Raw genomic sequence first — 22282 nt, 5'->3', positions numbered from 1 at the left:
AATGAGTGTTGTAGATGTGGACTGACTCACTAGAGATTTTGTGATTAGTCCTTGCTGTAGACACTCTAGACACACCCACAGGTGTCATCATGGTTTGCGGTGAAAATCCAGCTGTGAACCAACTTTCTCAGGTTCCTGAACCATTTTTTGTTAGAAATGGACTAAATGTTTCAAACCTGAACGTAACACGTTCCACATTGCTGAGCAATAAAAGTTGCTATGATTCTAGTTTGCAAAAGTATATGGATGTCAAGAAATGTCATTCAGTTTGTTCTGTTTTAAGCTGTATTAGACATTTTGGGAACTGCTTAATGAAAGTAGTAGCTCTGCAAAGACTCCTTCCCCTTTTGCTCAAATGAGACAGATTTCTTGCATTGGTTTCTCATTTCTTTTTTTCTCTGCACACTCTGACCCTGAGAGTTTTTATTGCTTTTTCTGTTGATTGTTCTGTTGATTCAGACAGTATTGATTTGGAAACGTTGAACTGCTTAATGTCTGGCTGTGATCTGGACACTCTAGTTACCGGTTAGTTTAGACTAACTTAGTTTACTGCAACACTGTGTAGCATTTTGTTGCCCTAACAGCTTTAAAAACATGCATAACCCTGCAAAACATGAGTCAAAATAGTGTAAAATCCTGTTAGAGTGTATGACTCATGACTCATGTCAGTCCACATGCTTCTATTACGGCCATTTTACTGATGATTTTGTATCTCTCAGCTCATCCAGAAAACATCTTCTTTAGTGGTGACTTAAAGCATGAAGGCGGAGCCCAGGAGAAGAAATGCCAAATTTCTAGTGTTGCTTTAATGCCTTAATTATTTTTGTATTTTTTTTCTTTGTAGACTCATGGCTGCCACCGTGACTCTGGAGGATGCTCTGTCCAATGTGGACCTGCTGGAAGAGCTTCCGCTTCCAGACCAGCAGCCCTGCATCGAGCCCCTGCCCTCATCAATCATATACCAGGTCTCACACCTTCACTATTATTATTTTATTAACAATAACTGTGTGTTCCACTGTTGTGATATATGGATCCAGCCAATTATTTTTCTAGAGTAGGGTACTTGTAGGGATTTGCTACTAAAAGCTAATAATATGTGTGTGTTTGTTCATCAACAGCCGAACTTCAACACCAACTTTGAAGATCGCAATGCTTTTGTGACGGGCATCGCCCGCTACATTGAGCAAGCCACCGTCCACTCCAGCATGGTAAGACTCCAGCTCTTCTTCAGTCCTGTTATTAACCTGCCAGGCTAAGTTTCTGCTGATTTACTCTGCTCTGTCCGTGCCTCAGCCCCTCGCCCATTCAAACCAGACTTCAGTGCTAAGCCCCTGGCAGCTGGGTCAAAGGAGCTTGTTAGGGGGATGAAATGTTCTAAGAGGACCTGAAAGAGGCCTGCATTGTTCCCTGCCTTGATTGGAAGAGCCTGGCCAAGTTCAGAGCTCCGTTCTGAATGGTGCTGTGATGAATGTGTGCTTCAGTGCTTTAGTGCACTGGACCAGAACTTGTCTGCGCTCTGTTAGCAAGGTCTAATTGCTGTAAGAGTGTGTTTGGGGTTAGTTTTGAACAAGGCACTGTGTGAGCCTTTAATATATATGGAGTGTACTGCTATGGCACACATACATAATAAAGACCAAGATCACCAAGCATCTACAAAAGAAATAATGTGTATGTGTTTTGGGGATGGGCAATATAATGTAAATATTGATAGAAATATTGACAGAACTGTTTTATACAAGAAATAACAAATGTATGCATCATAATAATGTACCTGGAAAAAAAAAAAGTTATAGAATTTGCATATTTTCCTAAAAGATGACTCATCTCGGTACAGTCTTGTGTTACATATACAAGAGAAACATTGTTAAAGAAACAGCATAAGAACCAGCATTAAATATGCAGTTATCTTATATGTATTATTAAAATATATGTATTGCTATTAAATATATGTATGTATTTTATTAAACAGCATGCTGTGTTTTTGGAGTTACAAAAACTACAATTTTTTAACCTGGAAATATGTTGTTAATCATATCATTGTGTATCGACATTTCTCTGCATATAAAATCTTTAGAGCGTATCAAGTCATATCTCCCAATATATATATATATTAGGGGTGGGCAATATTATATCGTATACAGTATATCGTGTGACAGAAATATCATGATATTAAAAATCCATATCATGGTAATAGGGCTATTCTGTCTTAAAAGTAGTCTATTATTTACTGTGAAAGATTATGTGTGAACATTTTATCTGAGTCATTTTAGGCCTACTAAAATCAATTTTAGTTATAGCTTTAGTTGGTTTTTTGTTCAATCAAAACACAACCACTGCCAATGGAGAAACATATGTACATCTGTCAAAAAATATATATATGGTGAATCCTTCACTGCTGCTTCTTTAATAAATTCCTGAAACATATATATTTATCATGACCTCCTTTACCCTCATGGTGTTTGTTATTGTCTGAGACTTTGGGCTCTGAACTGCCCTCTAGTGGATGTAGTTTTTTGCATTGTCAGACACCTGGATGTTAGTGAATATATTAGTTGTGGTGCTGTGTATAACTATAGCTCTCTGTGTACAGAATGTAATGCTGGAGGAGGGGCAGGAGTATGCTGTGATGCTCTACACGTGGAGAAGTTGTTCCAGGGCCATCCCCCAGGTAATAAATTACACAGTAATACATGTGGCACATATACTCACATCTCTTGCATATGCAGAGCTCTGTAGGACATATTTGTAAGCTTTGCACTGCATTTGTTCTTCTCCTTTTTCAGGTGAAGTGCAATGAACAGCCCAACAGAGTGGAGATCTATGAGAAGACTGTGGAGGTGCTGGAGCCTGAGGTCACCAAGCTAATGAACTTCATGTACTTCCAGGTAACCTCTCCGCTGCACAGTGCACTGTGTGGGACAGCTGTAGCTCTGTTTTAAAAAGAGTCTATAGTATACAGTTGTGGTCAAAAGTTTACATACACTTGTAAAAAAACATAATGTTATGGCTGTCTTGAGTTTTCAATAAGTTCTACAACTCTTATTTTTCTGTGATAGAGTGATCGGAACACATACATGTTTGTCACAAAAAACAGTCATAAAATTTGGTTCTTTCATAAATTTATTATGGGTCTGCTGAAAATGTCACCAAATCTGCTGGGTCAAAAATATACATACAGCAACATTAGTATTTGGTTACATGTCCCTTGGCCATTTTCTCGGCAACTAGGCGCTTTTGGTAGCCATCCACAAGCTCCTGGCAAGCTTCAGGTCGAATGTTTGACCCCTCTTCTTGACAGAATTGGTGCAGTTCAGCTAAATGTGATGGTTTTCTTGCATGAACCCGTTTCTTTAGCACTGTCCACATGTTCTCAATGGGGTTTAAGTCAGGACTTTGGGAAGGCCATTCTAAAACCTTAATTCTAGCCTGGTTTAGCCATTCCTTTACCACTTTTGATGTGTGTTTTGGGTCATTGTCTTGTTGGAACACCCAACTGCGCCCAAGACCCAACCTTCGGGCTGATGGTTTTATGTTTTCCTGCAGAATTTGGAGGTAATCCTCCTTCTTCATTATCCCATTTACTTTCTGCAAAGAACCAGTTCCACTGGCAGCAAAACATCCCCAGAGCATAATACTACCACCACCATGCTTGACAGTAGGCATGGTGTTCCTGGGATTAAAGGCCTCACCTTTTCTCCTCCAAACATATTGCTGGGTGTTGTGGCCAAACAGCTCAATTTTTGTTTCGTCTGACCAGAGAACTTTCCTCCAGAAGGTTTTATCTTTGTCCATGTGATCAGCAGCAAACTTCAGCCGAGTCTTAAGGTGCCTTTTCTGGAGCAAGGGCTTCTTTCTTGCACGGCAGCCTCTCAGTCCATGGCGATGTAAAACACGCTTGACTGTGGAGACTGACACCTGTGTTCCATCAGCTTCCAAATCCTTGCAGACCTGCTTCTTGGTGATTCTTGGTTGACTCTTGACCATCCTGACCAATCTCCTCTCGGCAGCATGTGATAGCTTGCGTTTTCTTCCTGATCGTGGCAGTGACACAACTGTTCCATGCACTTTATACTTGCGTATAATTGTCTGCACAGTTGCTCTTGGGACCTGTAGCTGCTTTGAAATGGCTCCAAGTGACTTCCTTGACTTGTTCAAGTCAATAATTCGCTTTTTCAGATCCACACTGAGTTCCTTTGACTTTCCCATTGTAGCTTTTGTAGCTGAGTCTAATCACTGGGTCAAATGAGCCCTATTTAAATGGGCTCATGAGAAGTCAACAGCTGTAGTCAATCAGAATCACTTACAAGAAGTGAAGAGGCCATGACATGAAGCTAATTTGATTGACACAACTCGCTACATCACCAAAATTGACAAATTTTGTTGCTGTATGTATATTTTTGACCCAGCAGATTTGGTGACATTTTCAGCAGACCCATAATAAATTTATGAAAGAACCAAATTTTATGACTGTTTTTTGTGACAAACATGTATGTGTTCCGATCACTCTATCACAGAAAAATAAGAGTTGTAGAACTTATTGAAAACTCAAGACAGCCATAACATTATGTTTTTTTACAAGTGTATGTAAACTTTTGACCACAACTGTATGTATCTATTATGTTTATACATCTCATAGACTAGCTTAACCTAAAACATGGTGATTTCCAGAATCTGGAATACTGCATTATAAAATATTAATAAGCCTTAAAGTGCCTTTTACTCTGTCTTTAATTAGAGAAGATTAAGTATTCACTTAAAATGTCAACCTGACTCACACAATTACATGTAAATCAAATAATGTTGCAAATAGTCACTGTATTAATATTTATAGTGCCCTAGAACGGCTTATGATGAATGAAAATGAGCTTTTTTTGCGTTTGTATTTGTCATTCTCCCTCGCATTATTATTTTTTCAACATCCTCAGGAAAGGCATTAATGATTCATGAAATATGTATTCTTCCTAACAAAGTACAATGGGGTGGGTGGTTAAAGGGCAACAAATTAACAATAAAATAATGATTTTATTATTTGCTAGGCTGATGAATTTTTGAAATTAATTATTCTTAAAAAACAAATAAATCTACTATACATTAAACATTAATTGTGGAATATACCAATATTTTATCACAGTAAACGGTATGCTGTACTTGGTTCTAAGTTCTAAGCTTCTAAGGAGCAACAATTCACTGTTAAATTCCAAAAAAGCATAAATAATCCCAATTAACTACTACAGTACATCACACAGCTTGTGACAGCAGTTTAAAACATCAAGCAAAACTATTTCATTTAGTTTGTGTATGTGTGTAGCACGTGTCCACTGAATTACTGTGTCTGAGCTGAGCTGACTAGTGTGTATTAGTGTTTTAACAGGACCGTTCAGGCTTATTTGCAGTAAATCAGTGAATATATGCTTTTAGAATCTTTAAAAATATATAAATATCAGTAATTCATTATTCTCCCTCTCTCTCTGTGTCTCTCTTTCTCTCTCTCTCTCTCTCTCTCTCTCTGTCTCTCTCTGTCTCTCTCTGTCTCCCTCCCTCCTTCCTCTGATAGCGTACTGCGATCGATCGTTTCTGTGGTGAGGTGCGGCGTCTGTGTCACGCCGAGCGCAGGAAGGACTTTGTGTCCGAGGCCTATCTGCTCACTCTGGGAAAATTCATCAACATGTTTGCTGTGCTGGATGAACTCAAGAACATGAAGTGCAGCGTTAAGAACGACCACTCAGCATATAAGCGGTAAATTCACACACTCTGTCACGTCCACTCATCAGTTTCTGTTTGAATCCACCACCACCCTCAGGGTGTGTCCGGAAACCTCTTTTACTCCTGCTGCCCTCCCCCTCCTTTGCTACTGCTTCCTGCTGGGGTGGAAAGGAGAGGAAAAGGAGAAATAGAGAGAGGGAATACTATAGTAACTGGGGAAATGGGACAGAGAACTGAGCCTTTCACAACAGTAAAATTTAACACACCTTGTTAGTCCTGAGTCAATCAGAGCTGCTGCACAGAGCCAACACTAATATTGCAATCCCGTCCATTAATAGCTGCATTAATTGTGAATGTTTGAAGAGATACAGAGTACAGTATTAATCTGACTGAATGTTCTGTGTATGTTATGATGGCAGTTGAGCCCTTCCAATAGAAAACTATGTATCAAACCAGAAATCTTTTTTGAATTATTATTTTAAGTTTGCATGAATGCAATTAGGGTACATAAGACAAAAGATAAGAGGAAAGTCGAAATAAAGCTCCTTTTATTTATTTTATTTTTTTTTGTAAAATGTAGTATTAATGTAGTTAGTATCCAAATAAAAAAGACAATGTCCTTATCCTTTGTATGCTTTTACATTTTAGTTCAGAAGAGCCATTTTTTATAATGCTCAGAGGTGTATACAAATACTTGTTTATCTTACTTAAGTAAAAAAAAAACCTATCCATATAAATCTCTCTCAGGATAGAGTGAATTTGATTGTTGTTGGATGAGAAGTATAAATATATACTATTCCGACATTCCCATTCCTGTTGGTTTATACACAATCCATCACACCTGCACATCACATCAGTTTAAAATTTGGTTACCAAAGCCTAAATTATTATTTTTTTCGATACCTTTTTTCAAAATTGTAACCAAAAAATACAAAAAGCGATAAATACTCACACAACATATTTATTTAACAGCCAACATAATTAATTTCATTATCATACTGTTACCATGACAGGCTCCATCCTTTTGGGGCTTTGGAACAGTGAGGCTTTTTGTGGCACTTTATTAAGAGCACAACATTATATGTGCTTAAACTACTAAATTTTCCCTAAACATACAGCTGGATGCATTTCAGTGTTTAAGACTTATTTAGCAGAAATATCAATATTAGATGGGCAAAAATGAAATTCTATTTATATTAGTGGTGTCATTCACTTAAAAATGAATCATGATAATAATACATTTTTTAAATTCTGGTATTTTATTATAGGGCACTATAGGACCCTGTGGCGCAGCCTGAGCTTTTGTTTTTACGTTACTTTTATTGTTATACTTTAAGTAGTTTTTTTTCAGTAAAAAGCGAGTTGATACTTTAACTTCTACAGAAGTATTTTAAACTTTAGTATATATACTTCTAGCTACAGGAAAAAAAATCAATATTTTTGACATCTGTGATAATGATGTAGGTTTGCTCACATAATTGGGTAAATTGATGTAGCATGCACTCTTATATCTTTGGTTGGAAGTTTCTTTGGTGGGGATTTTGAGCAGCTCCACCTCCTCTGGTATTTGGACAGACATCAAGATTTTTTTTTTAGTGTTGGCAGGAAAAAGCAGTAACCTTTTAGTTTTTTTTTGACACACCTCAACCCTTACACTTTTACCCTCCTGATCATGTTTTTATCATCCTTGGCCACTATGCTTTACACGCCTTTTCTTGTGCATCTTTCTGATATGTTTGGCCTGTAGATGGCAGTCAAGCTGCTGCTCAGATTTTCTCTGAGCACTATACTTCCCACTCCCCTCTGAGCATTTCCTCTTTTACATATAGGTACATTAGTACAGTTTTTTACGAATGTAGAACATTTAAGGTCAGGCAATCCTCTTATGCAACACTTAAGAACAGTAATCCTATGTTGTTTAATATATATATTATTGTTTTTAATAAAACAAAAATGTGTGTGTGTGTGAGTATGAGAGAGAGAGTGGGTAGAAAGGATAGCTTGGATCATCTACTGAGCTTCCTGTCAAGTGTGCATGAATAGTGTGTTTGTCTGTGTGTCAGTGTGATGGCTGTCTGCAATCTTCCACATGGATGAAAGTTCTATTTAAATCAGACTGCCCGCAAAGCTTTCAGTCTGAAAGGTCAAACTTGTCAACTTGCTACCTCTCTCGCCCTCTCCTTTTCATTCTCTCACCCTTCATCTCTCACCCTTCTTCCCCAGCCCCACTCTTCTGTTTATTCTTGCCTTTAGCCACAAACTTATTCATGACTTGACTCAAGTAAGAACATGCGAGAGGCATGTCTGGTTGAAAAGCTGTAGGTTTGTGTTAGGACTGCATAATATAAGGTTTACTACAATACTGAATACTATCACCATATTTTGCAATACTGATAATGGCTTAGAGGCCATTAATTAATTAATTAACCAATCATAATTTCTAAAGCTACTGGTATTCAAATATAAAACACAATATTTTCAGATAATGTCAATAGTTACACAGAACTCTGTTTCATATTATAAAAAACAACTTCATTAAAGTGGGCTGTGCTGGTATGCCTTTGCATTCAGGTCTTAGGTCCAGTTCCATTTTTCCCCTTGCATCTACCATTTTGCCCTTCCCCTCAGTATTGCAGATTCACCCCTAGGGCCTGGGTGTCCCAATTCTTGTTCGGATACAGGGGATAGATTGAACTGTTTGGGCTGCAAGGGCCACTAAACAGCGATTTTTTCAGAAAGAAATCTGCAAATGTGCTCTTTTCTTAGGAAGTTGTTGTATTATCTTAGTTAAATGCAGTTTTAATGCATTATGCTTCTTTGAAAAATTGCTAGCTGTACGTCTACACATGTTAGTTAGCTAGCAGAATATCCCGGTCCACCTTAAATGGTGCAGAAGTTGCATTCTGTCACTTGAGGCTGCTTCATGATTTAAGATAGGACAAGAAAATTTAAACAAGACACTAGCAAATAGCTAACAGTGTTCTTTTTATTAATTTAATTTGGTAATGTATTAAGCTTTGGAAGGGTTGTTTTAGTTCTAACTCAGTTTTGAGATAATAGGTGATGCTAATGGACAAGGGGTAGGGGTACAAAAGAGAAATGGGATTGGGCTTTAGTAATGCCTGCTGTGGTAGACTTTTTGCTGCAAACACTTTTCACATCCAAGGGTGCTGTATTCACACTTGCCCAAGTTAATCACACCGCGGGAGAAAATGAACCAGAGTCTGATTTAACCAGGTGTGAAAACCTCTTTAAGCCTTTGCCTGCTTTGTGGAAAAGCTTTTGCTTTTCAGACTAGTTCACAAGATCTTGACGACTTCCTTTACAGTTAGACATTAGTAATATGATTTTTTTTTACAAGCTAAACACTCTTAATAATGTTAAAAACTAATGTCTTCTGTCAGTATGTGTTTTTTTTTTATTTGTGTGATAAGAGATAATAAAAAACATACTTTGCATGCATTAGACTGCTCTTTCTAGTATCTGTTTAAATAATACAGTCTGTCTTTTGTTTTATTTTTAATCCAATAGTGCAGCCCAGTTCCTGAGGAAAATGTCTGAGCCGTCCTCCATCCAGGAGTCTCAGAACCTGTCCATGTTCCTGGCCAATCATAACAAGATCACTCAGGTACAGTTTTGCAGGATTTGGCACTTTGGCCTGGAGTTAGCTGGTGTAGTAATGAATCTTTTTTAAATGTCCAGTATGTGAGTGTAACTGTGTCCAGTAACGGTGTGTTTATTTTGTTATGTTGTGTGTTTCAGTCCCTGCAGCAGCAGCTAGAGGTCATTAACGGCTATGAAGAACTGCTGGCTGACATTGTCAACCTGTGTGTGGACTACTATGAGAACAAGATGTACCTGACCCCCAGTGAGAAACACATGCTGCTCAAAGTAAGCCAGTTTCCCAGACACAAGTCATACGCCAATTGAACGCAGCATAATGACCACCTCCTTGTTTATACACCCAGACACGGCACTGTGTTCTCTCACTATTTAATTTATTAGATACCTCTGCATAGCTACTCCACCTTGTAGATGAAAAATCAGGGGCAGAAGCTCATCTGTTGATGTGCCGTTTGTGTGAGTCCGCTAGTCCTTTATTAGTGATCACAGGACGCTGCCCACAGGATGCTGGTCGGAGGACGCTGGTCGCAGAATGCTGCCCTCAGGATGCTGCCACAGGACGCTGTTGTTGGACTATTCAGTTAAAAAAGGATACTGAGGTGTTTAAAAACTCCAGCAGCACTGCTTTGTCTGATCCAAGTGTATCAGCTTAACAGCTTAAAGTTCCTGTAATGTCCTGACCACAGAGGACAGGGTGAAAGCATGATAATAAAGTATCCAGAGAAACAGGTGGACTATAGTCTGTTATCATATGAAGAGACAAGGAGGTGGCCAAAATGCTATGCTTGATCAGTGTATAATTTTAATGTTCTTATACCAAAATGATTGTAATGCTGTTATTGACTCTGATTCTGTCTTCCAGGTGATGGGCTTTGGTTTGTATCTAATGGATGGAACTAACAGCAACATCTACAAGCTGGATGCCAAGAAAAGAATCAACCTCACCAAGATTGACAAGTTTTTCAAGGTGTGTGTGTGTGTGTACATTTTAAAATATATGTGGACAACCTTGACAATGCAACAGATTACAAAGAACCCCAGAGAATGTTTCTAATTTTCTAACACTTCATTCCACTTCATTCATAATCACCGCTGCAGTGTCATTATGGACTTGACAGCATTTAAATCAGTCTCCTTCTATTTCATCATCATAACAATACATTTAATTTCTATTGAGTCTTTCTCGTACTCAAGGTCGCTTTGTAGAGGCATAGAAATCACAATCAAGATTGCAGGAAGCATAGCTCAAACTCAGCAGCAAGAGATTACACATTCAAGCGTTCTTGAAGTTGTTTTTTTTATAATGTCTACAGGAGTTTTGTAGGTGTTCAATATTGAGAATTCTTATTGAAATGTAATGTTTCTTTGTTATCTGTGAACTGCAGCAACTGCAGGTGGTGCCGCTCTTTGGAGACATGCAGATTGAGTTATCCCGTTACATCAAAACCAGTGCTCATTTTGAGGAAAACAAGTCCAGGTGAGACCTCTTAACCACATATCTTTGTTGTTATCATTTAACTGTATTTTTAATTATGTTATTAAAGCAACATTATATAGCATTAAGAAACAGCTTCAGAATCATTCTCCACTGACCAGTAATAGCACTGCATTCTATCTTTCTTCATTACTATTGCCAAGCAGACAGGAAACATGCATAACATGCGTGTTTGTGTGAAGTTCTGTAATGTTACTCTAATGCACCTGTGTACTCACATGCTTTTTTTTGCTCTCAGTTTGTAAAATGCATGTAAAAGGAGTGTCATTTTTGGTGATTTAAAGCCTATAATGGGAGCCCAGGAGCAGGAAATGGGAGAAAGGAGAAATCTGATAATAAATGGACTTGGTGTTGTGAAACATGTACAAACCTTTGTACCTTTGTTAAATAATTCAATAATTTACCCCCAGCATTCTAAAATACAGAGCTTTTACCAGATGCTTCAGACAGGCTTACACTACTAGTGAGTGGGGCATAGCGTTGTCCATGCAAAGAAGTAATCATTTTTACACCATTATCAAGCTTAAAGTAACTCCACTTTTGCAAATTTATTTATGTGGAAATGCATGAATTCCTGCTGTTGCTGAAACTGTCTCTAGAATATTTATGCATTTGCACGGAATACATTTTACAATCTGTTCCTCTGTCCTACCTATTTGTTTTTGCTCTCCAATTGACCTATTGTGACTTAATTTCAAAATAGCTAGCATCGGCTAAAAGCTATGTGTTTTTGAATGATGGGAAACACATAGACAAAAGTTTATATTCGTTATCATGTTTCACCAAATCTATTTCACACCAAATTTCTCCTATAAGTAGTTTACTGTGGGAATTACAATAAATGATTATAAATAAAGGCATAACTGTTGAATCAGTGTGAAAGTATTAATTCCTTTTTGTTATTGTATCAGTGCAATTAAAACCCATGGTTAAATTGTACATTTATTAAATATCTGCTATTTTTAAATTTAATAAAGATACATTTTATCTTCAATAATAAAACAGTTTCTCAGTGGTGGTGTCGTGCTGTTAAATATATAAAAAAATGTGATCTAACAAAACAAAACAAAATATATTTGCATATATTATTTTCAATGGTTTTTAATTTTAATTTCATTATTTATATTTTTACCTTTTCCATCTAGATGGTCATGCACATCTGCCGGCAGTAGTCCTCAGTATAATATCTGTGAGCAGATGATTCAGATTCGAGATGATCACATGCGCTTCATCTCTGAGTTGGCTCGCTATAGCAACAGTGAGGTGAGTGCCCTGATGAGCTGTTTTTTTTCCCTCCCTTTCCTTTTGAGAACATGAAAATGTAACCAGTTCACAATGTAGTAATGGGCCTGTCATTAGGCTTTGGGGAGCCATGCTAACAAATGCAGCATGGCACAGCTGTGGCTTGACCCTCATTTCCAAGGGGACGCTTCTTTTCCCTTTTTTTGCCCACTTGGTATTTTGCCCAAGGACATATTTGCTGTTCAGAATTAATTAGCGTATTGTGCCTCAGGATTGGAACTGAACTGAACAGAAGTGCAAATGATCTGCTTATGCTGACTGGTGATTACGTAGGTTGGAGATTATTGAACCATTTCCATAATTTCCCCTTAAATTCTGTGCCAAGTTGCAAAGATAGTTTGTGTGAATGTTTCTGTTATCTGAATGAACCAAACCAGTGTAAAATGTATGATTCCTGCTTCCTTTCCCACACTTGTGATTGTCATAACATGTCTTTGGAGGGTTGTTTTACAAAAAGATGCTACCTAAACAGCTTAGCTTTGGCTTCTTAGACAGCTAATAAATACTGCAGTTTTAGCTCAATGTTTCTGTACCCTGATCTTAGAAACAATATGCTTTATTAAGCATATCAAAAAAATCTTCTTAATGTACTTAATAAACACTTACACAACTTCACATCTCATTATAAAAAGCTTAATTAATCCTGATTAAATGGAAGATGTGCAGCAATTTTTAGATATCTGCCACATGCATTTTGTCTGCATGTCAGAACATTGTGATAAATATTATGTATCAAGAAAGTGCTTTAAATTTTGTGATAGAATATTTGTACCAATATGCACGGCTCTGATGAATGTGCAATAATTAAAATAATATACATGTTTATACAATATGCTGTTGGGTTGCTTGTTGTTGATAACATGTTCATACCTCTTGTTCCATTCCTCTTGTTTCTGTTGCTGAATATGAGCAAATTTCAATTTCCACCCAGAATTGCATGCATCAGCATTCAGATAGATAATTATGCAAATACGAAGTGGGAGGCAGCCTAAAGGTTTTTTGAGGATGTTCGATTTGGGGTAATGAGTAATGAGAGTGTGGAGGTGATGGAAAGGATGGAAGAGCACATAGACATGTCTAGCCAGAGCAAGTGGACTTTGCTAAAGACAGAGAGGGCTAGAGACAGAGACATTGGTGCCATCACTTCCGTCATCTCCTGCTGTGGCAGTGATGGGACAAGTTACTGGATGTCTTCTGTCTGGAACTTGTTTACCGTAAAATAATAAAATGTTTGTCTAGAGAAACTGATTAAGTTTTTTTATTTAACCCATTAATATGCCTTGTCCCTTATACGGGCAACAGGCTGCTTGCTTTCTCTTCAGTTAATAATTCCAGATCAGTAACAGGAATCAACCCAAATTCTGCATGTTTGAAAAAAGACATAAAAACTGGACAAACATAACAAAATTAATGGTTTGGAGGAAATGAACTACTTGAATTGTATTCAGGAAAATTTTAAATGAAGTTCAGGAAAGAGCCAATTATATGATTGTGTTCATTATATTTTGACTAGCAGATTTACTTTTTTTTTTTCTATTACAATTACAATAATGCTTTTTAGTAATGTTCCTTATCAAACATGAAAGCGTTTTATGTGATGCTTGAATAGAAATCCTCAAGATTTATTGGTGTAATATCTAAGTGGTATAAAAATTATTTTTAAATTTTAATCCAATTTTATGATTTTATTCATAATATGTTTAAAGTTGCAGATTTACTTACATTATTTTTATATTTTCAATACAGTTACGATTAGAATTTGTAGTTATGTTTATTATCAAACATGAAACCTTTGTATGTAATGCTTGAATAGAAATTCAAAATTTAAGTGTGTTATATCAGGCAGAAAATTAACAAATGCTGGCCTGTTATTGGGATAAACAGGGAGTTGATCCGGTGCAGTAAGTCAGGTCCAGGTTAGTGTGTAAATGATGATGATAATAATAGGATTTTTTTTGTGTTTTTAGTAGACAGGAATTGATGTTTGAGAAAGAAAATTGTGTTTGTATTGAGCTTATTTCTCTCTCTCTCTCTCTCTCCATCTCCCTTTGTCTGTGTACGTAGGTGGTGACAGGCTCTGGCCGTCAGGATGCACAAAAGACTGATTCCGAGTACAGAAAGCTGAGCGAATTGGCCTTGCAGGGCCTGCAGCTGCTTTCTCAGTGGAGCGCCCAGGTCATGGAAGTGGTAAGTTAAATTAAATCACATCAAATAAGTTATATAGCACTTTTTATAACTGATGTCGCAAAGCAGCTTTACAGAAATGTGGCTATAGAGAAACAGATAAAACACTGAACATACAACACAGAACCCCCAGAGAGGGACAGAGGCAAGGAAAACTCCCTTAGAGCTGGAAGAGACAGAAACCTTGGGAGGAACCAAGGCTTACATGTACCCTGTACTATCACATGTATTATCACAAGTACTATCAAGGCTAATGTATATGAGGGGACCCATCCTCATCTGGTCAGGCAACAAATAAAGTTAATAAAGGATAAAAAGTCATTATACATCCACAAACGTCATATAAGTAATATATTTGAGTGAATAGCCACACCAGCAGTGGAAGCAGTTGGACAATTCCTAGTTCCTAGGATATATAAGCTTCAGTGTAATTGGTAGTGGAGAGTGAGCAACTAGTCCGTGGCAGGTGGCATAAACTGGACGGGACGGTGCAGCTGATTTGTGGAGTGTTCACTGGCAAGTCAGACTTCCAGAGACAGCTATCAGCTACATTTAATAACTCAGAGAGGAAGGCAGAAAGATTGCATGAATAAGTAAATAAAATTATATTTAAACACTAAGCTGTGAAATACCATTAATTGGCCTGCACAATACCTACATAAGCTTTAAAGTATAGCAGACATAAACTTACACAAGCATGTTCTATGTAAATGTGTATTTTTTGATATACAGCTCTGGAAAAAAAGAGGCCATTTTAAAATGATGAGTTGTTTTATTTTACTTAATTGAAAACCTCTGGAATGTAATCAAGAGGAAGATGGATGAACACAACTATCAAACCAAGCTGAACTACTTGATTTTTTGCACCAGGTGTGGCTTAAAGTTATTTAAAAGCAGTGTGTAAGACTGGTGGAGGAGAACATGCCAAGATGCATTAAAAACCAGGGTTATTCCACCAAACATTGATTTTTGAACTCTTAAAACTTTATGAATCTTGTTTTCTTTGCATTATGTGATGTCTGGAAGCTCTGCATCTTTTTTGTTTATTGCATTTCTTGAATGATCTAAATGACAAAATTTTATTTGGAATTTGGGAGAAATATTGTCTGTAGTTTATAGAATAAAATAACAATGTTCGCTTTACTCAAACATGTACCTATAAATAGCCAATTCATAGAAACTGATTCAGAAACTGAAGTGAAAAATGTGAAGGCTCCTATAAGCTGAACTGGCTAGCGTTTAGCCTTTTTGCTCGCCTTTCATTATCTCTCAAAATAGACGTTTATCAGGGAGATAGAAACTGCTGTAGAAATCTTTATGAAGCAAGAGCCTTTAATATGATATCGAAGGATTGCTGCTGCATTATGAAGTTATTAAAAAATTGAGCTGAAGTGACTCATATCACTGAATGTAACATTGTGCAGTTATTTACGGTCACACAAGTCCTGGCTTCAATTTCTTTCAATAACCAATGTTTGGTTCTTCAGAAACAATCAATGTTTATACTAGATTTTTACATAGAATTAACAATAACCATAGGCTAAAAGCATTTCAGCGTTTGTCTGGTTGCCATGGACACAGGGCAAAGGACAGAGATGCTCAGGTTATTTAATCAAATCCGTTCCCTTTAAAGACAAATCATTTACAGGTAATGAGCACAGATATTACATATTTGGGAGTGATGTGTTTTCAGCTTCTACGACATGCTGTCTGTAAGGAATTGAACAGTGACACACTGTAGTGTGTGTTTTGTCTCTGTGCTCTGGAATAGCATAGCACAAAATAATAAAAAATGACAAATAATGACAGTGCTGAGAAGATTAAAAGAGCCGATAAGAGGAAGATAATTAAGTATACAGAGAAAACGGAAGTTTCTCTACAGTGGTAATATATACATACAAAGTGCTCCTATATTTTTCTAGGTTAATGACAAATCCTTTCTAAAGTGAGGACACTATTAGCTCTGTTGACCAATGAACATCTTCACTGGTTGTTCAGGCTGCTTGTAGAAGAGCTATTTTCGTTTCTTGTCTCTTTAAGAGGCTTTTTGTATTCAGTAAGTGGAGTGCACGCTCAGTGGGGTTCAGGTCGGTTGATTGACTCGGCCATTGAAGAGTGTTTCATTTGCACTTCATCAGCATTCCCCTGGCAGGCGTACATGCTCATGCCATGGTATGCTTTGGTTCATGAACATTTCCTTTCTTTTATTCACACACTTCTTATTCAGTGTATTTATTACAGATCAGTCTTGCCCATAACTTATCCACTGATCTCTATATATTTTTATATTTTTGCAAGCTAACAAGCTCTCAAGATTGTATTTATTTTCTACATGTTATTAGATCTATTTTTCTCTTTGCAGTACTCATGGAAATTGGTGCACCCGACAGACAAATACTCCAACAAGGAATGTCCTGACAACGCTGAGGAGTATGAACGTGCCACTAGATACAACTACACCAGTGAGGAGAAGTTTGCGCTGGTTGAGGTCAGCATCACTGTTTTGTCTCTGAGTGCCTATATTTTGAATTTGTATAGTGTAGTAGTTGTGTATGTTTGTGTAACATTATTTTCTATGCTGTGGTGTACAGGTGATGGCCATGATAAAGGGGCTGCAGGTCCTGATGGGTCGAATGGAGAGTGTGTTTAATCACGCCATTCGCCACACCATCTACTCCGCCCTACAGGACTTTGCCCAGCTCACACTCCGGGACCCTCTGCGCCAGGCCATCAAGAAGAAGAAGAATGTCGTTCAGAGGTATCAATAAACATTACAGCATGCATAAATACTTGACAATACTAGAATGAAGTGTTCAAGGTAAACATTCAAATACTGAAGTAGTAAAGCCAGTGCTTCTGTATAGAACCATGACAAGAAATCATCTGAAATATGAATATTTTGCTTGATTTTAACCCTTTCAGACACACGCACAGAGAATTTCTTCCAAAATGTCAGATTTACTGGTAGAGCCAAATTAGAAACCATTAAACTAAAGCAGATTTGAATTGTGATTAGGGTGGGGATATGGCCCTAAAATAATATCACGATATTTCATGGTGTTTTCATAATAATGATGCTCTTGGTGATACGACAAAACACTGAATTAAAAAAATATTTTAGGAATACACCACTGCAGCCAAATGAAAATTAAATTTTATTGTTCCATACATATTGCACACACCTAACTGAGATATAAAAAAAAAAATCATACATTTTATCAGATTTGTGACAGAAGTCAATGATCCAGAATGCCATGAAACTAATAATCCACTCCAAATATCTCCATTTATTGAGGACTGAAATAAAACAAATGATACTCAACAGATATAATCTGTCTCTAGTAAATATATTATGTGAAATGAGCACAGTGTGATTTTTATTTTTTTTTCCTGAGAAATAGGTTTCTAGCAGTGCCCACTGTGCCTCAAAGTCTTAAATGATTCCTTGTATACAAAAAAACAACAACTATTGATTTATAAGGACAATGTTTCAGTACTTAAAGCGTGTACTAACAACCAATACAATACGAAACTTAGTTCTACAGTTTAGAAACATAAAAAAACTATTTTGTGTAGGATCATTTCCTTAAGTCTTTGAAAATCTGAGGTGTTTTTTTTTTTATCTAAATAATTACGAAATGGAAGTGTATACATCATTAGCATAGATATGTAAGTTGTTCTTATGTTTCAAGGTGTCACTAAGGCAATGCGTACAAAGAGAAGAGAAAAGGTCCTAAAATTAAAACAATCAAAAGAAATAAGGATTTCTGATGAACGTTGTTTGCTATTGTAGCGTCCTCCAAGCCATCCGAAAGACTATCTGTGACTGGGAGACAGGAAGAGAACCACATAATGATCCAGCCCTGCGAGGGGAGAAGGACCCCAAAGGAGGCTTCGACATCAAAGTGCCTCGTCGTGCTGTCGGACCCTCTAGTACTCAGGTATGTCTTAACTGACCATCTGTTTTCTTTCAAAGTTTTTAACAGTTGTATTAATATGACAAAAAGCTAAAAGCTTTTTCACATTAATTTTCTTCTAGTTGAGCTAAACTTAGCTGACAGGCCTTTAGCCACACTCTTTGCTGGCGCTCTAAAGGATTGGAATGCTTCCTTTCAAATAGAGCTATCAAACGTCTTGCAGTCTTAGTTTCTTGGATGACTCCTGTCGAGACTTTGGACTTTGCAGTTTGGTCTGAACCAAAATATCAGGTGTGAAAACTGCCATGAACCACGACCTGGACCAAAGGACCAAGCAAAAAAGGTCTCAGTTTGGATCTACTTGACCAGTTGGTTTGCAGTGTGAAAATACTTTTCTAGTCAATTTTAGCTCTGTTGCGTTGTATTTTATTGCTGTGCTGAAACATGGCCACTTATGTGCCTTATCGTATCGGGTGCAATAATATCAGCAGCATTTTTTTAGATTGTGAACTATATTATACCCTGAAATATCGTGCGTGCCATATCACCCACCCCTAATTATCACATCAGGGTACTACTTTTTTGCCTGTTTTTAGTAAAAGAAAAATTTACACTGTTCTTATTTCCCATTATATAGCTACTAGAGAGTATTATATAGATTATATCTGTCTAGAATAATTTATTTTACTTTAATCCTGAATAAATGGAGATATTTGGAGTGTATTATTAGTATCATAACATTCTGGATCATTGACTTCTGTTACAAATCTAATAAAATTATTTTATTTTTTAATATCCCGGTTAGGGGTGTGCCATATCCTATCGTATGCAATAATAACATTTTTATAATTCAATAATTCATTTTAATTTTGTTTCAATAGTGTTTAAATAATATATATATATATATATATATATATATATATATATATATATATATATATATATATATATAATTTTTTTTATTTTATTTATTTTTTTTTATTCAGTGTTTTGTCATATTGCAAAGAGCATCATTATAGCAAAAATACCATAAAATATACTAATATTGTTATTTTTTCCATTTTTCACTTTATTTATAAAGAACAGTAAAATAAATCTGAGGGGAATCTGTTACACATTCTGCCGTATGACACACGTGCCCACAAAGTGGAATATTCTCTCAGATTTTATCAGGGAGGCAAAATTCAGTGAAATTTTTCAACTTCTGAAAAGGCACCTATCTGAACCACCAACATTTCTATAAACAGTAGAACAAAAAGAACACCCTCTCACTCTTAAACTGTATTTTAAAATAGTATTTTTCTTTATCTACTGTATGTATATGTGTCTGTGAGTGTGTGACATGCATGTGGTTAAAACGCTTCATAAACACCATGCTGTAGACCCAGATGTCCAGTAGTATGCTGGTCGTGACGTCATCCCACCCACCGTTAACATGTTAAATGTCAGCAGAGGCGGGCGCTGAGATTGAGCTGTAATCTGTTTAGTCATTCTGTGGGATCTGGGCTTTGTGAGTCCACACGTGTACTGTAGAATCACAGCTATCGGTATTTAGCAGCAAATTCATGCCTGACCTGATTAATCTATCAATCTGCTCCTACAAAGTCCATAATCCTAAAGAGGGATGATTCCATTTGTCATACCTCTGTTTCTCTCTCTCTCTCTCTCTCTCTGTGAGTGTGGGAGAGAGATAGAGAGAGCAGATTCGTTCCACCATTATTCCTCTACTCTACTGCGTTGGTGTGATTTGGATTTAGTTATGAATAAACAATGCTTTTTTCAGGTTTTCTGTCCTCTAGCTCCATATGCTCCAGTCCTTCATTGCAGTGTGTTCTCTGAGCTAAGAGGCTTAAGGCAGTGGGCATTAAAGAGAGTCATCAGTCCACATTACAGGGTTTCATATGCTGACTAAAGGGTGGGTCACTGGCTGATCTATTTAGGTGGGGGGGGGGGGGGGGGTCTACTTTTGTTTTTATAGGAGTGTTGAAGGGCCTGTCTCAATAATTATGTTATTGACTTATCGGGTGTACAGCATAGTGTTTATGGTGTCTTTATACCATATGCGTGTCACACAGATGTACACTAACTAGTGCATCTAAAAAAAATAAAAAATAATAAAAGATTATTATTGAATAGTTACTTTATTTCAGTAATTTAGTCAAAATGTGAAATGAATAAATTATATAGATGTATTACACACAGAATGATCTATTTTAAGCATTTATTTCTTGTATTGTTAATGATTATGGTTTGCAGCCCAAAAATCTGTCTCTCATAAAATTAGAATATTATATAAAACCAATTTGGCCAAACCATCACTGATTGTGGAAACTTCACACCAGAACTCAAGCAGTTTGGACTGTGTGTCTCTCCACTCTTCCTCCAGACTCTGATCCCTTGATTTACAAATTAAATGCTAAATGTACTGATGATCAGTGATGCTTTGGAGAGACATGTCATCTGCTGGTGTTGATCCACTGTGTTATATCAAGTCTAAAGTCAGTGCAGTGTTTTACCAGAAAATCTTACTGCACTTCATGCTTCCCTCTGCTGACAACTTTTATGGAGATGCAGATTTAGATGCAGGGACAATATATTGCCAAAAAAATGGCCAGATTGTTTGGATCATTAATTCTTGCTCTTTCGCTCATGCACACACACACACACACACACACACACACACACATGGACACGCATACAGAGCACTGCCAGGAGACCATGTGGGCCATGAATCTTGTCGGGTATCAAAAGATCAGTGGCTTTAATCTTGGCTCAGTGGGAGCGAGTGACTGGTTAGGTTGAGATCTGAACACTGACGGATCTCCTTCTCGTCTTTTACGTTTCAGAGACGGATCCCACAGTGACAGTCTTACAGAGTTTGACTTGTATAAACTTCAGGTTTCAGATGTGTCTTTAGAGTGCATTATTTTTATATACATTCAATTTAGAGTCCAATATGTATAAATTGTCTGTTATTTGTTCACTTTAATATCTCTTCCCCATAGCTGTACATGGTGAGGACCATGCTGGAGTCCCTGGTGGCTGATAAGAGTGGCTCAAAGAAGACGCTGCGCAGTAGCCTGGAGGGCCCCACCATCCTGGACATCGAGAAGTTCCATCGTGAATCCTTCTTTTACACTCACTTGCTGAATTTTAGTGGTAAGGACTACAAAGCCTGTCATCATGTGTTTACAAAATGTATCAAATGTGTGAGTGTAGACAGTTCATACAGCATTACACATTGGCTACATAAGCAAATCTGTTTGAGATGATCACTTAACAACTCAAAGCAGATTGAAGCAAGTGATAACCCAGTTCAGTAAGAGTAATTCCATAAATAATAAAACAGCTACATAAAAAGAAAAATAAATAAAAGTTGAGCTCACTTAAAAGCTAAATTTAACAGATATGTTTTCAGAAGTGTCCAAAGTTTCTGCTAAGCTTGACTGCCTAAGGGGTGGAACTGAGCTCTGCTTTTTTTTTTGTTTTTGCATAAAAACAAAAAAAGCAAGAGAATATACAAGACAGTAACTGAAGATGTACCAGATGATCTTGTCTTGTAGTGAAGAAGTTCAGTGATGCTGTACAACCTTGCTACATTCGTTTTATAGCTCTAAAAATGAAGATTTTGGATAGGAAACAGACTGATCACTGCAGACTGATCAATTACATCTTTGATAAAGTTAAACTTTCATTTTTATACCCATGTTATAATTTATCATACCGTGGGCATTTGCTCATTGCTGTTATTGGGATGGCCTTGCTGGAAGTGTGTGTCCTTGTAAAAGATACACATATAATCCTTACCATTTCGAATGAATCTGTATTGATCTTGTGCTAAGAATAAGCAGCTAGATACAAAATGGGTTATAAAGAGCTAAAATCCTGCTTCTACAATCAGAATAATAATTTTTATTATGTATTTTAATATGAATATATTCTTCATTGTGTGACTATTGCTTTAATTGTTTTTTTTTTTTGGTGATGCTTGCATGATTTTATTGAACCTCTGGAACCAACATGCAAAATAACATGTTTTTGTTATATAACATTATAT

General features: G+C 36.9%; 1 protein-coding gene across 1 annotated transcript in view; it reads left to right on the top strand.

Moving 5' to 3' along the window:
• cyfip1 (cytoplasmic FMR1 interacting protein 1) overlaps nt 1–22282 on the top strand; it is a 65569-nt gene that overhangs the window by 9331 nt on the left and 33956 nt on the right. The window contains exons 2-16 of the mRNA XM_007249104.4: nt 845–965; nt 1119–1208; nt 2591–2668; nt 2784–2885; nt 5555–5736; nt 9235–9331; nt 9466–9594; nt 10190–10294; nt 10713–10804; nt 11968–12085; nt 14189–14311; nt 16671–16796; nt 16900–17066; nt 18102–18249; nt 21231–21384. Coding sequence (XP_007249166.3) covers nt 849–965; nt 1119–1208; nt 2591–2668; nt 2784–2885; nt 5555–5736; nt 9235–9331; nt 9466–9594; nt 10190–10294; nt 10713–10804; nt 11968–12085; nt 14189–14311; nt 16671–16796; nt 16900–17066; nt 18102–18249; nt 21231–21384 — 1828 coding nt within the window. The 5' untranslated portion in view covers nt 845–848. The remainder of the gene's footprint in view (nt 1–844; nt 966–1118; nt 1209–2590; nt 2669–2783; nt 2886–5554; nt 5737–9234; nt 9332–9465; nt 9595–10189; nt 10295–10712; nt 10805–11967; nt 12086–14188; nt 14312–16670; nt 16797–16899; nt 17067–18101; nt 18250–21230; nt 21385–22282) is intronic.

Source organism: Astyanax mexicanus, chromosome 5 (genome assembly GCF_023375975.1).
Source record: "Astyanax mexicanus isolate ESR-SI-001 chromosome 5, AstMex3_surface, whole genome shotgun sequence".
In the NCBI taxonomy this organism is placed as follows: Eukaryota; Metazoa; Chordata; class Actinopteri; order Characiformes; family Acestrorhamphidae; genus Astyanax; species Astyanax mexicanus.
Note: the sequence above shows the minus strand (reverse complement) of the source record. Positions and strands in the feature narration are given on the sequence as shown.